General features: G+C 44.1%; 1 protein-coding gene across 3 annotated transcripts in view; it reads left to right on the plus strand.

The window, feature by feature from the left end:
- Positions 1-16,609, plus strand: part of SASH1 (SAM and SH3 domain containing 1) — a 309,610-nt gene that overhangs the window by 161,550 nt on the left and 131,451 nt on the right. For all 3 annotated transcript variants that reach the window (XM_059400910.1, XM_059400909.1, XM_059400911.1), the window contains exon 2: positions 2,589-2,717. In XM_059400910.1, the coding sequence (XP_059256893.1) occupies positions 2,589-2,717 (129 nt within the window). The remainder of the gene's footprint in view (positions 1-2,588; positions 2,718-16,609) is intronic.

Raw genomic sequence — 16,609 nt, forward strand, 5'->3', positions numbered from 1 at the left:
CAGCACCCCAGCGGTGGGGGACCCCAGTGGGCCGTGGCCAAGTCCAGACAATCACTCAGAGAAGCGGGCTCTTGGGTGCCGTGGCTGCAAGTCTGTTCCCCCACCTTCCCGTGCACACTTTGAAGGGAGTGCCTTGGTCTTTCCCAGTATATACCAGGGGCGGGGACTAAGGAAACCAAGGGTCTTGAAGAAAAGGGGGCCCCAGAGGACTTGTTTCTTTGGGGCATAAGCAGAAATGCTAGGTTAACAGAAGGCAGCTGGCCAGGCTGTGGACTCAAGCTCTCACTGCAGCGGGCCCCGAGCTCTCATTCTTCTAGCCCAGGCTGCCAGGAGTAGCCAGTGTCCAGGACTCCGTTCTCCTGGTGCTGAAGCTGAGGTTGGTGGGCTGGGAGAGGACCACTCCGAAGGGAAAGCGGTCACTCTAGGAAGCTGCTGGTTGCTCTTTGGGCTGCCCTGGGCCTCCCCATCTGGGGGCCCGAGCTCCTACCTCAGCCCAGCTGGACCGGGGAGCAGAGGTAAGGTGAAGGGCCCTGAGGTCCAGGCCGGCAAGCTGGGGGTTTATTTTGTCACCGAGTGATAGGGTAGCATGGGTGATTCCCAGGGAAAGGACAGCTGGTCAGCTCTGTTTAGCAAGGTCACTTTGGTGGCTGTGTTCGTGGCAGAACAGACAGAGTGGGGAAACGGACAGGGTTCGTGTGGTTGATTTGAGGAGAGTCAGGGCAAACCGTGGGACCATAATTTGATTTATCATGCTGTATTGCAGGAGCATCACCTTAAGATGTTCTGGTCTGGCCTCCCTCCTCCCCTGCGATTCTGGTTCCAGGCAGTTTGACAGCAGTCAAGCGAAGACCACCAGGCTGACCACCCCTGGACCTTTCCTCAGAGGCCCAGCAGCAGATTTCTTACCTTGACTAGTCCTATTTCCCTACTGGAAACTTGACAGTAAACCTACTGAAGAGGGGGTTAGGCTCCCAGCTCCTCTACTGTGTCCTTACAGCCTGCTGTCTGAGATAGACAGATGGACCGGCAGACCGAATGGGAATGACTTTTGCCCAGACATGTTCAAACTCAAACATCTTATTGGTCTTGGAAGAGTTCTTCTGGCCCCTGGCTCTGCACTGGGATTTGGAGGCAATTAACTCAAAGGAGAACATTTTACTGGTGGAAAAGGAAGAGGTTTTTTTGTTTTGTTTTGTTTTGTTTTTAAATCATTTCTTTCTTTTTCTCCTGTCCCCTGGTTGCATAAAACTGGTGAATGCGCAGATATGGGATGGAGATTGCTGTGACCCAGGGCTCTTGATAAGGCCTGAAGGTCTTCAGCAAAAAGCCTTGGGGGCGAACTCTGAAGTCCACCCTCCCCACCCCCGCCCTGCTTGCTTCGCAGCGTGTCTGGCGGGTTTAGACAAGCATTGCTGTGTGTGACGTGACGGGACTATGCTCTGTAAGCTGGAGCGTGTGGGCACCTTCTAGGCTTGCTCCAAGTTGTGTTTTTTTGGTTGTCTTGGTAGCGCCATTTATTCATACCAAAGAAAGGACAGGTTGGGAGGTAAAAAGGGAAGGGGAAATGTTTCTCTGAATGAATGAATGAATGAATGAACAGAACAAATGGCATAATTTACAAATGTAGGCAGCATTTGGCCTCGTGAATGTGTTCAGACGTGCACTTGGGCATCAAGTCGCCAAAGGGAAGACTATAGTCTGAAATATTATCTTGTAGTGAATATTAGGAGCTAATAGTCCTGTGGGCCAGGTGGACTGTGTTCCTTCATTAGTTCTCTCTACGTGATAGGTACTCAGTGCTCTAGAGTTATCGAGATGGGGAAACCTGCCTCTGGCCAGGAGCTGTTAGGGGTCGCAGAGCTGAGTGTGGACCCAGGAGGGTGGGTTCCAGAGCAGTGGCTCAGGCCACAGACGGCTTTCCTCTAGGTAAACTGGTAACCTGTGCTTTTCTTGCATGTTTTTACTATTTCTTGGAATAGCTCAAGGGATAGGGTGCTCTTTTCAAGGGTCTCCCAGGAGGGTGTGGCACAGGTGTGTCTCAGACACAGCATCCCTCGTGGGTCCTCAGTTCTCTGGTTCTCCTGAGAATTTCTAGGAATGCAGTGGTCCTGGTAGCAGAATTTCTCAGGATCTTCCCAGGAGGTTCTGGTGCAGCCACTGATCGGGCCTTAGGGAGCCTTTCCCCTGCACCTTCTCGGCAGGTGCTCCCCTAAGGGTCTCTGAGCCCTGCCAGGCAGGCAGAGCTGTGAGTTCAAGACCATGGCCTCAGCACCAGGCAGTCCTGGGCTGGAGGCTTGGCTTCTCTGCTTGTTAGTCTTGGAAGCCTTGGGTGGTCGCTCAGCTTCAGTGACCTACTGTGTGTTCCTCCGCACAGTGAGGAACAGGTCCTGCGTCCAGCAGGTAGCCTGAGGGTTAAGAGGTGTCACGTGTGAAAGTTAGCCCAACGCATGCTCACAGCATAATGAATACCAGCCGTGACTAGGGAAAATACATGGAGAGTGGGGGCGGGAAGCGGTGGGTCTTTCTGCAGATAGACTGACTGCCTTTGTTCTCTTCCTGTGTCTTCCTCCTGCTCTCCTCGCCCCCAGGATGGCTCGCTGGGAAACATCGATGACCTGGCACAGCAGTATGCAGATTATTACAACACCTGTTTCTCCGATGTGTGTGAGAGGATGGAGGAGCTCCGGAAGCGGCGGGTTTCCCAGGACCTGGAAGTGGTGAGTGGGTGGGTCTGGGAATATGCTTCTGGCCTGCCGGGCTGCTCCGTGTCCTGCCCCTGATCCCTCATGCCCGCCAGGCCTTCTAGCGGTCCTGGTTGTGCCTGGAGCATCCCTTTGTAAGCTGTGGTGCTAGATCAGGGTACAAAGGTCAGGTCCCATAGGCTGAATCATCTAGCTCCGTGGCCATCAGATGAATTGGGTTTTGGCTGGGATGGCACAACCCAATCTTTATAGTCATGGAAAGACTGAATTTTATGTTGTAACTTAAGTGACAAGTGTTTTTACTGTTGGCCAGTGGACACTACATTTTTATTTATGGCCTCTAAGCCCAAAGAATGTCTAGGTTAGATTTTTCCTGCCTTCTTTTCTCCCTTCCTTCCTTAAACAAAATAGAATTTAAAGAAGCCAGAAACCACCCTAATTTCTCACTTGGTAATTACTGTGTTGGTTTTTTTTTTTTATTAAGCAGATCCCTGCTCAGTGTTTTTCTGGGCATTTTTACATCAACAGTATAATTCTTACTTTTTAACTTAATATTTTATTATAGTTCTTACATGTCATTAAGATTTTCATAATCACCATTATTCATGGCTCTGTCCTTGTACTCGAGGTGTTCAAATTCATTTGGCTGTTTCATGAAGACCATTTTGGATTAATGCTGCAATTGAACTTGCATGTAATAAATAGTGAATAAATAGCTTAGGTCTCTCTTTGTAATCTGTATGTGTGCTAATGTTTCCATGTTGTATATTTGGTACAAAAAATCTTATTGATGTTTCTGTGCTTATCAACTTAAATTTTCATTATATTTTCTATTTGGATCCATTCTGGTTCAATGCTTTTCACATTGTTTTATTTCACTATGCTGACCTCAGGACCCCTTCTGGAATGTCTCCTCATCCAGACCAAATCCTTTTTGACCATCTTTTATATATTGGTGAGGGAGGAAGGGCCACATGGATCTGTTTTGCATAAGAGTCTCTCTGCCTTTAGGGGCACCTGGGTGGCTCAGTGGGTTAAAGCCTCTGCCTTCAGCTTGGGTCATGATCCCAGGGTCCTGGGATCAAGCCTGGAGTTGGGCTTCCTGCTTGGCAGGGAGCCTGCTTCCTCCACTCTCTCTGCCTGCTTCTCTGCCTACTTGTGATCTCTGTCTGTCAAATAAATAAATAAAATCTTAAAAAAAAAAAAAAAAAGAAAAAAGTCTCTCTGCCTTTCAAAACAGTTTGAAAACTGCCGATTCAATCAAGTCTGTCTTTATTTATTTATTTAATTAATTTCCATAAATCTACTTAGGGTAGGCATTAAAGAAAAAGCAATAATTAAGAAACTCGGAACAAAGAAATTCATTTATTACTAATTCCTTTTCTGTTATAAAGCACCTCTTACATAACAGACCTACCAACTAGTTTAGGCACCACTGTTTTCTGCAAGTGGACATTCTTCACTTCTGTAGTGAGACTCTGGTGTTCCTGTGGACTTTAATTTCTTTCCTTAACTCAGCCTAAGTGAAGATTCTTCAGGTCAGGAGTAACAGTATATCATGACTGTCAGATACTTACTGATTCTCTTTCCTTTTTGTTTGCTTTCTGAGCAGTTGGCAGTGGTGGGAGTTACTACAGTTGAGTTGATTGAGCTGAGAAGCGTCAGTTGGGGGCTGAGAGCCATCATCTTGGGAGCCTGACATCGGCGCCCAGGCAGGTGTGTGGGCATCATCATTGCCCAGGGCATCTTTCCTATGACTTTGTCCTCTGGCCTGTGCGAATGGCAGGGTTGCTCCTTCCTTTTCAACAGAAGTAACCTCATGTGGCAGAAGATGCCACTGAAGTTAATTAGGTTCTTTTAATGGGACATCGTTAATGAAAAAGGACTTAAATCCCCACCCCCCTTTTCTGTGGGGGGCAAGATTGCCACTGAACAACAACAACCTTTGGATATTGTAATTTTGACCTTGAATGATAGCCTGGTAGCATACTTTGTGGCTTCTTTGGATATTTTGCCTTGCAAGGAAATGCTTGCTATGGATTGCTGCATGATCCTTGATGCAGTTGCTCTCCTAGAAGTCTAGCTGGTTGCGTTGGGGTTACCATCACCACCGCAAGGTGTTTAGGAACCTTGGAAGGCAGCATCTGCGTGGGAAAGAAAGCCTGCTTGGCAGTGCGATAAATAACTTCTTCCCATTTAGACAGATGGGCTTAATTTGGTGTGCTCTGTTCCAGAGCTGCAAAAGACAGTCTGGGGGGAAAAGAACCCACCACATGAGCTTAATTAGTTCTCATCCAAGGTGCAGGAATGTGGTGGTGGGTAAAATTGATGGGCGCTCATTCCAGCCAGGCTGGAAACTTTGTTCATCCTTTAAACAGTAGTTCATGAAAAAAGTAAGATCCCAGATGGGCATATTCAGACTCCTTTCTATGAAATTCCAGGCAAGTTGGAGAGGTCAAGGGGAGCTCTCGAACTGCTAAATGCCAGGTTAGATGCCGTGTGTCCCATATGTCATTCATGTAGTTCAGGAGAGTCTAGAAGTCTGTGTGAGATATGTTTTAAGGTCATCTATCATTCTTTCGGGCCACCTATGCAACACTGGCAACATATTGCATGTTCTGTCCTTAGCTCATCACAGAGAGAGTTCATTTTCTTGAGAAGCTGAAACTTTCAGTCCATGATGCTCCTTTTATTGCATTATTTTACTTTATGTTATGTTATTTTTCGTTATTTTATTGCATATTATTCCACTTTCAGACAAGTAGACAAACTTCTTCCCCATTTTACTGTTGGAACAGCTTTGTGTCTGAGGACCTGCAACATTATACTCCTTTTGGTGTCCATAAGCAGTCCAGCGAAAGCTGAATTGAGGTGGCTTGGAGAAGAAATAATCCACCAAAAGCAGTAAGAGGAGTACAGTGGAAGCCTAAAGCCTTTTTTTTTTTTTTCCCCCTAGCTAGAAAACAAAACAGGGGGGGGGGGGAGAGGGGGGGGGGGGGGAGTAGGGGTTGGGTAGAATCCTAAGCAGGCTCCACACAGCTCAGAGCTAGACATGGGGCTTGAGCTTATGACCCTGAGATCACAATCTGAGCAGAAATCAAGAGTCTGATGCTTAACCTACTGAGCCCCCCAGGTTCTCTGCCTTTTATACAGAAAAATGTAGCATTAAGTTTGTTGTGTCTGCTGTAGAAAAATCATTCAGAGACAGCCTTGAATACAGAGTTTTGAATGATGGGTTGAGTCAGTTTATGACTTCATTTCATTTCAGATTCTCTTGGTGAATTTTGGCAATTGAGGGAATGTTCTATAGATAGAATAGGTATCTAGATGTTTGTGTTTGGCTTTAAAAGTCGAGAAGTGCATTGTCTTTAAGAGCTAATTACATGTCCACCAGAGAACCAACCAATCAAAAAGGCACCCTGCCCATTTAGTCAGCGATGCTTGACTTAACCCTGAAAAATATAAGGTTTTGATAATTATGTTAGTAATTAACTTTCTGGACTGAATATCAAGCTACTTTTCCAGGACCTAATCACCCAGCTCCCTACTAGCATAAAGCACTTCTTTGATAAAGTGTTTGTGGGGCCAATTAGTTTAGATGAAGGCAACAGAGAGTACAGATGGGTGAACGTTCAATAGTATAAACAGGGATTATGATTTGAATTTATAACTATGGAGAGTTTTTATTTAGCACCAAACAGGCCCTAAAGGAACAGTGTGTCTGGACCCGAGCCTTGGCCTCTGCTGGGGACTGGGACATGAGTGCTTGTGAACAGCAGGGAAGCTGCCCATATTTCCACACATTTGGCACGTCCCTGAGCACCGCCTGTTATTTTGGCTGGGCAAGTCTGCGTTTGGAAATGATACAGCTTTCCAAGTCCATAATGGGCCCATCTCTAGTGATGCTAAGTCCGACATCTGTCAAAGTGACACAGTGGCCAGGAGAGGGACACAAGCAAGGTGGGTAATTATGACCGGCCGTATCCGCTTCCTCGGCATCTGTGAGGTTTTGAGTCTGTCAGGATGTGGACAGACAACAAGTGTGTGTGGTTGTCGGTGCAATATAGCCATGACGAAGGAGTTCCTTACTTACGGGGGACCCTATTGACAAACGTCAGCCCAAGCCCAGCTGGAGCTCTGTGCCAGTCGTGATCCCCTCTGTGTGTGCACCAGGAAATGGGAGCCCAGGTGGAGACTCAGCGCAGGTCTTCAGGGACCAGGAGTGTAAGTGAAAATATCGCATATTATAACAGACAGATGTGACGTCACAGCTGTTGCGGATGGTATAGGAAGAGTTCTGGGGTATAATTATTGTTCCTTGAAATTTAAAAAAAAAATTTTTTTTTAAGATTTTACTTATTTATTTGACAGAGAAAGATAACAAGTAGGCAGAGAGGCAGGCAGAGAGAGAGAGGGGGAAGCAGACTCCCCACTGAGCAGAGAGCCCGATGCGGGACTCCATCCCAGGACCCTGAGATCATGACCTGAGCCAAAGGCATCGGCTTAACCCACTGAGCCACCCAGGTGCCCCTAAAAAAAATTTTTTTTAAAGATTTTATTTATTTATTTGACAGAGAGACACACACCAAGAGAGGGAACACAGCAGAGGGAGTGGGAGAGGGAGAAGCCAGCTTCCTGGCGAGCAGGGAGCTTGATGTGGGACTCAATTCCAGGACCCTGGGATCATGACCTCAGCCAAAGGCAGACGTTTAATGACTGAGCCACCCAGGCGCCCTGTTCCTTGAAATTCTAATAGTCTAACCTCTTTAGGTGTAATTCTGGCCTCATTAGAGGCAGGAAGAGTGGGATCTGTCATGACTAGAGGGTCTTCTCAGCCCTTCTTCAGACTGCACTGCCCCTGCCCCAGCGTGAGTCCCAGCCCCAACCGCCGCTTGGTGCAGTAGCAAAGGGAAATCCTTTTGGACTCGGGGCCCGCTTGGGGCTGTTGTGTTTACCTGGCAAGTTGTATAACCTCCCTCAGCCTCAGCTTTCCCATCTATACAGTGGGTGTAAAAATATCCCATAAAGGTATTGTGAGGATTAAGTGAGAAAATTGCTCTAAAGCACCTTGCGCATCATGATGAATGCCTGTAACTATACATTTCTTTTCTTTCCTTTCTATTCCTAGTTCAAAACCATTCTGGAACCACTGAAGACTATCCGTTACTCATGCTTCATTAATATGTATTCATAGGAGTACACAGGGTATTTAGCTTTTTGATATTAAACATAAATAAACAGCGTACTGTAACAAACTTCCATGCCTCTTACCCAGCTCCTACAGTTGGTAGCATTTCAACATCCTTATGTTACCCTTACTCCCCGTGCCCACTTGATTATTGTTGTTTTTGCAAAGTTCTTTTTGCATATTGAAATGTACAGTTCTCAGCTGTATGATTTTGTCAAGAGAATGTATCCATGCCACGCACACTCTAGCATGATACAGGACATAGTTAACAACCCCGCCAAGTTCCCTCAGTCCCTTCCTGGCAAATCCGTGTTGAGTTCAGGGATTTTTGTTGGTCTGTTTTGGTCACTTCGGCATCCCAACATAGGGAACAGTGCATGGTGTGTAAGAGGTGTGTGATTAGTATATGCTGAGTTCATTTATTATATAATTATTTTTAAATAATTTATGAACATTAAGCCTATATCTGAGATTTTGCCTTTCTAGAAAGACCGGTAAAAGATGTTTTCCCCATCCACAAAGAGGTCACAGGTTAGTTGGGGGCATTAGACAAGTAAACAGATTATAAAAATGCTATGCTGGGGTACAGGGAAGAGCCCCTGGCACAGGGTAGGAAAGTCAGGAAAGACTTCCTGCAAGAGGTGATACCCAAGCCCACTCATTAAGGATGCAGAAGGTTAACTTGATTTTGGGCTGGGAGTAGACAGAGCAGAAGAACTTAAGGCAGAGGTTCCAGTTTTTGCAAAGATCAAAAATTAGGAGAGAAAAATGTGGCCTTTAAGGCAATTACAAGAAGTTTACCGTGGCTGAAACCTAAGATATAAATGATGTGGAGAAAAAGATGCATGGTCTTCTTTCTCAGGTCCTTGGATTATTAATGATACAAAAAGATAGGATGTTCTGATTCATCACCATTCACAAGACAAAACAAAAATAATTGCCATTTTGCAACAGCTGGCTGCTGGGTCAAGGTGAACTTGCGGTTCCACACGGGCAGACTTAGTCCAAACTCTATCTTGGGGGGAGTGAGTGGGGTGTTTTGTTTTATCGACTTCTCTCTTGTTACTTGCTAGAGACAGCAGAACACATGGAAAGCAGGTTTCCTGTGCTGCCTGAGGATTCCAGGAAATAATGAGGGAAGGCGAGGTTGCCCCCACCTGAGTGCATAGGTTGCAGGTGTTCAGAGGGAATGCGGCCCACCCCAGGAGCATGGAAGCTCAGAAGGCAAATGTTCTCTTTGGAGAACATTCTGTTCTCTCTTGCAAAGGATGGCAGTGTGATTTGTGAGGCAGGGTGTCCCAAGTTTAGATATTCCATTGCTAAAGCCCAACCGTTGCTCTGAAAAGCATTTGTTTTTGTTTGGTTTCATTTTGTCTTCAAGGATAGGACTTGCCAGCTTGGAGCTACTGGTGATTTGCAGATTGAAGGCAAAAGCAGTGGGCATTAGACGTTGGGTCTGAGCTACGTTCTGCTGCGCGATTCACATACTTGATGACAAAATACACTGAGGCATTGTGTCTTAAGCCCCATGGTGATACAATTCTCTGCTCTGGCTCCTCTCAGACAAAGTCGCATTTATAGTCCAATGCCCAGTAGCAATTTAGTCAGCGTTTTTGTGCACTGCACCGCGCTAACACGGATGGACAGGAACCGATCTCTCGGCTGCCAGATTGGATCTCGGCATCCTGGGTCGTTTGTCATTTGGTTATGCATCTGTCCTTTTACACTTAGAAACCTCGGTCGACTCTTGTATAATCTGGGAACAGTTTAGATGCATCATATGTGATATAACCGTCTACAAGGCGGGGGAGGTCTTCATCAGGTCTATCAAATAAGGTTCAATGGCATCAGCTTCTTTTTTGTTCCTGGGCATTGAGAAATTACTGTTTTGTTTGTTTACATTTTATAAAACACAATATACCTAGGGGATTAAAAGCCAAAATAGCATCTTACTCAGAGTAGCATCTTACCCAGAAAGGGAAAGAAATCTGAGCTTTGTGGTTGTTTTCATTTACATACAACAGAGAATTCCTAAATGTTAATCACATTGGCAGTGACTGGGGAAAAAAGCCAAGGAATTCAAGTCAGTGAGGCCACTTTGATGGCAGTATCTGGGTTTGGGAGGGTGTGGCCAGCCTTTGGGAGGGGAAAGGAGCATTCCTGTTTTTGGAATCTGGACGTTTCATAGTGGAGTGAGTGCTGACCCCGCCCTGCCCCGCCATGTTCCTTTCTGGAGCCCTGGGATGTCAGCATCAGGTCCCCAAAACTGTAGTGGCTTCCAAATGTTTACATTTAACACATACGCACTTTTAATGTGGGAGAGTGCCGTGTAATTTATTTGTGCATATGCCAAGGGAATTATTGGCTGTTTAAACGTGTGAATTTGTAGCATGCTAGCGGCAGTATGGTCTTGCCTTTAGACAAAATGTAAAGGAGTGTGATGCATTTTTATTTTCAGGGCCTGAGTGGGTTTTGTGGCTGGATCTATAATGCCTATAATGATGTCATCATCAAAGGTCTAAATTTAAAGGCCTCTGGTGAAGACCGAGTATCTCAGGCCAAGAGGCCCACCTGTCCTTCTAGGCTCTGTTTAGTGTTGGGGGTCTGACATAGAGATTAGACAGGGACAGGGCCCAGACAGAGAGTCACCTGGGGCCAAACTAAGAGCCTTTTTCTGGTGTCGCCATGCACAGTGGCCCTTGGCCTCCTAACCCATTGGTCCAGACTTTAGACCAGTCTCAATGTAGCTCCACTGCACCCGCCTGAGTGAGGACAGAGAGGCTTGGGCCTTGTATATTTGATGTAGTTTTGAAATGTTGGTGAGGTCCAGAGCGTATGGTCAAGAACGAATTTTAGTCAAGGGGCCAGGACCTGTGGGCAGAATCCATGGGCAGAAAGAGGCTGCTGCCTGCTGCCCATTGATCTGGGATTGTGAGGAGCAAGTGATTATATAATTTGGGGTTGGGGGGAAGTAAAGATAAGGGAGATTCCACAAGGAATTTCAAATACTAAAGAAGACTCTAGGGATGTCTGAGGTCTATCTTTGTCAAACGGGTTGTTTTTCCCTCCAGCAAAGCATTAACAGGACAGTGGTTGGGAGCTTCCTAGAAGAAGGTTACACGCCGCCCACCTCAAGGATTTGTCAATGGGCTGCGGGTTATAAGGATGTTTAGTTTTATCTGCATTTCCTTGTGCCTCTGTTTCCCACATCATATTGATCTGAGCCTCTTCTTCTAAGAAAAACATCACAGGGGAGCCTGGGTGGTTCAGTTGGTTAAGCGGCCGACTCAGGTCTTGATTTCTGGGTCTTGAGTTTAAGCACTGTGTTAGGATCCACGCTGGGTGTGGAGCCCACTTTAAAAAAAAAAAAAATCATTACACCCATTTCAGCAGTATGTATGTGTATGTATGTGTGTGTGTGTATGTATGTATGTATATATATATATATATGTGTGTGTGTGTGTGTATATAATTTTTTTTCATTAATCTAGAGCTGCCTTTCCTTCAGTTAGGAAGTTGTAGGAATTTTATTTTAAGTAGAAGAAAGCAAGGTGGGACAGTGTTGAGCTGGTATCTTCAACGCAGCTGACCCTGTCAGGCTTCTGGCTTTTCAAGCATTTGGATATCTGGAAGGACACAAACTAATTTGGTGCCTTTGGAAAATGCATCTCCATTTCCTTTCATGTCCCATTATATTACTCAAAAGAGAACAGTAGTTTCTAGCTTTTTTCTTTCTTTTTTTAACCCTCTGACGTAACAGCCTGGGTAGTAGACCTGGAGGTTTAATTTATCAACTGCAGCAATGACATTCGAGTTCAGGCTCACGACTAAGCCAGTTTCTCCATGTCTGGCTGTTCTGAGCTTTGTGCACAAATCATTTATTTATAAGGGATAGTTTGAGAGACTTTCTGCAATTATTTACCATACGAAGATTCTCTAAATTTGTGCTACGGCAGTGCTATCCATCTCATGGGCCCCCGCAGAAGCTGGCAGAACTTAATCAAAAATAAATCAAGGGCAAGCCCAAACCAGATTGGAAGCACATCATGAATATTCGTGAACATCTGGATGTGTTTGTGGGGGTGTGTGTTATTTTTTTAATGTGTGCGACAGCCAAGGCATGGCTTCTCAACAGAGGTGCCAAGAGGAAGACAAATTTCCAGCTGTGATTTCAAAGGGTTATTTTTGTTTGTATGTGTATGTCCTTTGTCCTTAGGGTGTGGGTTTTACTCTTCCAATATACTCCTTTGATCTTGTTCATCTTCTGGAATCTGTTTTGGTATTTTATCTGAATTCTTCATTGGAGTTCATTGCTTGACTCATGAAGATTTAAGCCTTCCTAAAGGAGAATTTTTACTTAAGGAAAAACATACTCTTTAATATATTTTTTACGTAAAGATCTTATTTTAGAGAGAGGGAGGGAGAGAGCGAGCGAGTGGTGCGAGCAGGGGGAGGGGGAAGTGGGCAGAAGGAGAGGGAGACTCTCTAGTAGACTCTAGGCAGAGCGTTGAGCCCGACGTGGAGCTCAACTGCATGACCCCAAGATCATGACCCAAAACGGAACAAAGAGTCGGATGCTCTACCGACTGAGCCACCCAGGCGCTCCTCCTGTTAAATATTTTTGATGAATCTTTCAAATGCTAGTGATATTAGGATACTTATCAATTAGGCTCTTCTGCATCACAGCTCACAGCGTGACTTAGCATGTCACTCAGTGTACTTTACCTGCCTTGCTAGAGTTCTGCCAGTAACTAGAAAGTCAGGGTGAATCCAGTACTAGAGGCCATAATAATAATTATGCTGATAATTATCACAATAATCACATTTTAAAAGTCCATTGGAGTTAATGAGGCATCCACATCTACTACCTGACTTAGTAGGTATATAACCTACGAGATAAATATTAGTGATCTTATGATTTTCAGTGGGCCAAGGCAGAAACGAATACTCCCAAAGGGAGGCTGTATTGCCTGAAGAGAAGACCCAGACTCAGACCACCTTGCCCACCCGCCTGGATAGTGGCTGTCTGGAGTCTCAGTCCGGGCACTGCCTGAGGGGAATGATGGGGCTTCTGCACCAAGTTGTGCTAAAGACAAAATAAAGGTAATGTTTGCAGTACCCTCAGCAGAATGCATGGGTACAGGTTAGCGATCAGTGAACATGTGTAACAAATATCATTTTTGTTATTTATCTTAGAAATACTATGTTTTTAGAAATACTAATTACTGATAAGAGTAATAATCATAAAAACAGGACTTGTCTAAAGTCAAGCAGCTAGTAAGTAACTGGAGAGGGGTTTGAAGCCAGAGGTCAGTGCCAAATCTCTAAATCGCCCCAGGGGACTCGCTAACCTTGCTTTTCACTCTCAAGAGATTTTTCTCAGTCTTCTTCCTGAAAAATGTGGATCCTGATTTTACAGATTAGATTATGTGCTTAGGTAATAATAATATGAGAGTGAAAGTGTAATAGCACAATATTATAAGGCATAATATAAAATAATAAAAACATAATATAATATCATTTTTATTATACAAATTACAACAATAGACTCATGGTAAAAAAACTGAAAAAAGAAACCTACAAAATTCTTTCAAGTAGAAGTTTAAAGTCTCCTAATACTCACTTACCAAACATGACTATTCTGAACAGTTAGGGTGTTTTTTTTTAATTAAAAATTATTACTGAAGTATAGTGACATACAATACTATATTAGTTTCAGGTGTACAGCATAGTGATTTGTCAATTCCATGCCTTATGCAGTGCTCACCATGACAAGTGTAGTTACCGTGTGTCACTATACAAAGTTATTACACTGTTATTGACTATATTCCCTATGCTGTACTTTTCATCCTCGTGACTTACTTATTTATAACTGGACGTTTGAACTTCTTACTTCCCTTTATCTGTTTTACCTATCCCCCACTCACCGCCCCTCCGCAACCATGTTTGTCCTCTGTATTTAAGAGTCTGTTTGTTTTGTTTGTTCATTTACTTTGTTTTTTTAGATTCTACAATTAAGTTAGATCATGCGGTACTTGTCTTTCTCTGACTTATTTCACTTACCATAACACCTGTAGGTCCATTCATGTTGTTGCAAATGGTATGGGCTCATCTTTTTTTTTTTTTTTTTTTTTTTTTGGTTGAGTAATTATCCCTTGTGTGTATTCCCTTGTGTATATGTATGTAGACATAGGCATAGATACAGACATATATGTATATCACATTCTCTTTATTCATGCATCCGTCCAGTACTTGGGCTACTTCTGTATTTTGGTTGTTGTAAATAATGCTGTAAATATTTTGAATTAATGTTTTTGTTTTCTTTTTTTTAAGATTTTTATTTATCAGAGAGAGAGAGGGGGGGAGAGAGCGAGCACAGGCAGACAGAATGGCAGGCAGAGGCAGAGGGAGAAGCAGGCTCCCTGCTGAGCAAGGAGCCCGATGTGGGACTCCATCTCAGGACGCTGGGATCATGACCTGAGCCGAAGGCAGCTGCTTAACCAACTGAGCCACCCAGGCATCCTGTGTTTTTGTTTTCTTTGGGTAAATGCCCAGTAGTGTAAGGGACTGGATCATACAGTATTTCTCTTTTTAATTTTTGAGGATCCTCCATACTGTTTGCCAGGGTGGCTGTACTGGTTTGCCTTCCCATCAACAGTGCACGAGGGTTCCTTTTTCTCCACATCCTTGCCAACACTTGTTGTTTCATGTCTTTTTGATACCAGCCATTCTGAATGGTGTGAGGCGCTCTCTCATTGTGGTTTTGATTTGCATTTCCCTGATCAGTAGTGATATTGAATATTTTTTTTTAAGATTTTATTTATTTATTTGACAGAGAGAGATCACAAGTAGGCAGAGAGGCAGGCAGAGAGAGAGGAGGAAGCAGGCTCCCTGCTGAGCAGAGAGCCCGATGCGGGACTCGATCCCAGGACCCTGAGATCATGACCTGAGCTGAAGGCAACGGCTTAACCCACTGAGCCACCCAGGCGGGGGGGAGGGGCGGGGAGAGAGGGAGAGGGAGAAGCAGACTCCCCACTGGGCTGGGAGCCCAACATGGGACTCGATCCCAGAACCTGGAGATCATGACTGGAGCCGAAGGTAGACTCCCAACTTCTAAGCCACTCAGACGTCCCAGCTGTCAGCTTTTAAATTGTTTTCTGGAATGTCACAATTATTTTCTCTTTATTCTCTTTCCACACCTTAATTTCTCTTCTTTTTGTGAACACTGAAATATATGCTTACAGACAGACAGATATGTTTTACCTAGGGTAGAACTGAAGCAGCAAATTAAAAGAGAGTAGACTAGCTGCTTGAGGCAGTCATTGGATAGTGGTATGAAGTAAATGAAGAGACAAGACATTGAAAAAGTAGGCAGAAGAACTCAAAAAGCTCAGCAACCTGGACTACTTAGAATAGGGGCAACCTGGACTACTTAGAATAGCTTTATAGATTCTGTGGGCAATCCAGAATTTTAAAAAATCTCTTAAAATTATATTCCCTACATTGTTGTAGAGCACAGGGGATCCTAGGCTTTAGGAAAATTAAATTCAAGAAGGTAAAAATAACACGAGACATTCTACCGTACATTTATATAATTACTGTGTATTCAGTATATTTAGCAGACTAACCCAATATTAGAGGGTTTATGATATTGTAATTTTAGTGTGTTATAGAATAACTGTTTGAGAAATGGCTAAATGATGGCTTCCAGTATTCTTCCTGAAAGTGAATGCAGGGAATTGGTAAAATCAGCAAAACAAAAACAACATTTACTGGATCTCTGTTGTGTTTCAGTAACATATTTGGTGCCATGAGGAAGCTATTAGTATCATGAGGAAGTTCATGTTGCAATGGCACAAGACAGCCAAGGACAAGATTCTGTTAGTCACAGTCATAAGTGGGCGATACAGATCTGCCTACAGCATATTCTAGCTTTCCATCCGTTTCTGTGGAGCTACGTTAAGCAGCTGGAAAACAGAGAAGGTTACGGTGGCCATGCGTGGTGGTTGGAAGGCTTAGCTGAACTGGTTTGGAAGAGCCAAAGTCCCTCGGGCTCTGGCCAGGGCTCTACAACATGAAGTCAGCTGAAAGGCGGGCTTCTGAGTAATCGGGACAGATCTTGTATAATAGCTCAGCTCATGCTATGCCATAAGCTGGACCAACAGAAGTAAACAGCTAACTAAGCTTTAGGTGAATTTAACAGGGCTGAACTCATAAGGGCACTTATAGTTTGAATCATAATGCTAACTACAGTAATGACCAAGGTTATAGATATATATTCTTTTTCCAAGTAGATATTTTGTTTTAATTAAACTACAGCTGACTGTGTTCTTTACAAAACATTTATTGAATGCTTATCATAGGAAAGCATATAGTATATTTTGGCTCTCTTCAGTACACACCCATAGGGCTTTTAATAAATGATTTTATACTGAGATAAAATTCACATGCCCAGAAATCCACTCAAAATTTTAAGTGTACAATTTGCTGGTTTTAGTATACTCACAAATGCAGTGTTTACTACCATCTAATCCCAGCATTTGTATTGTTTTCATCTTTCTGTAGTGAGTGTATAGTAACGTTGTTCACTACTGTAACTCTGTGGCTAGCTAGTACAGTTCCAAGAATGTAGTAAGTGATCAATAAATATTTCTGGATTGAATTTATGGCAATAGCTGGGCAGTTTGGGATATTTGGATACCTGTCCTCCAAAAGCCAG

This window comes from Mustela nigripes, chromosome 5 (assembly GCF_022355385.1).
Source record: "Mustela nigripes isolate SB6536 chromosome 5, MUSNIG.SB6536, whole genome shotgun sequence".
Classification (NCBI taxonomy): Eukaryota; Metazoa; Chordata; class Mammalia; order Carnivora; family Mustelidae; genus Mustela; species Mustela nigripes.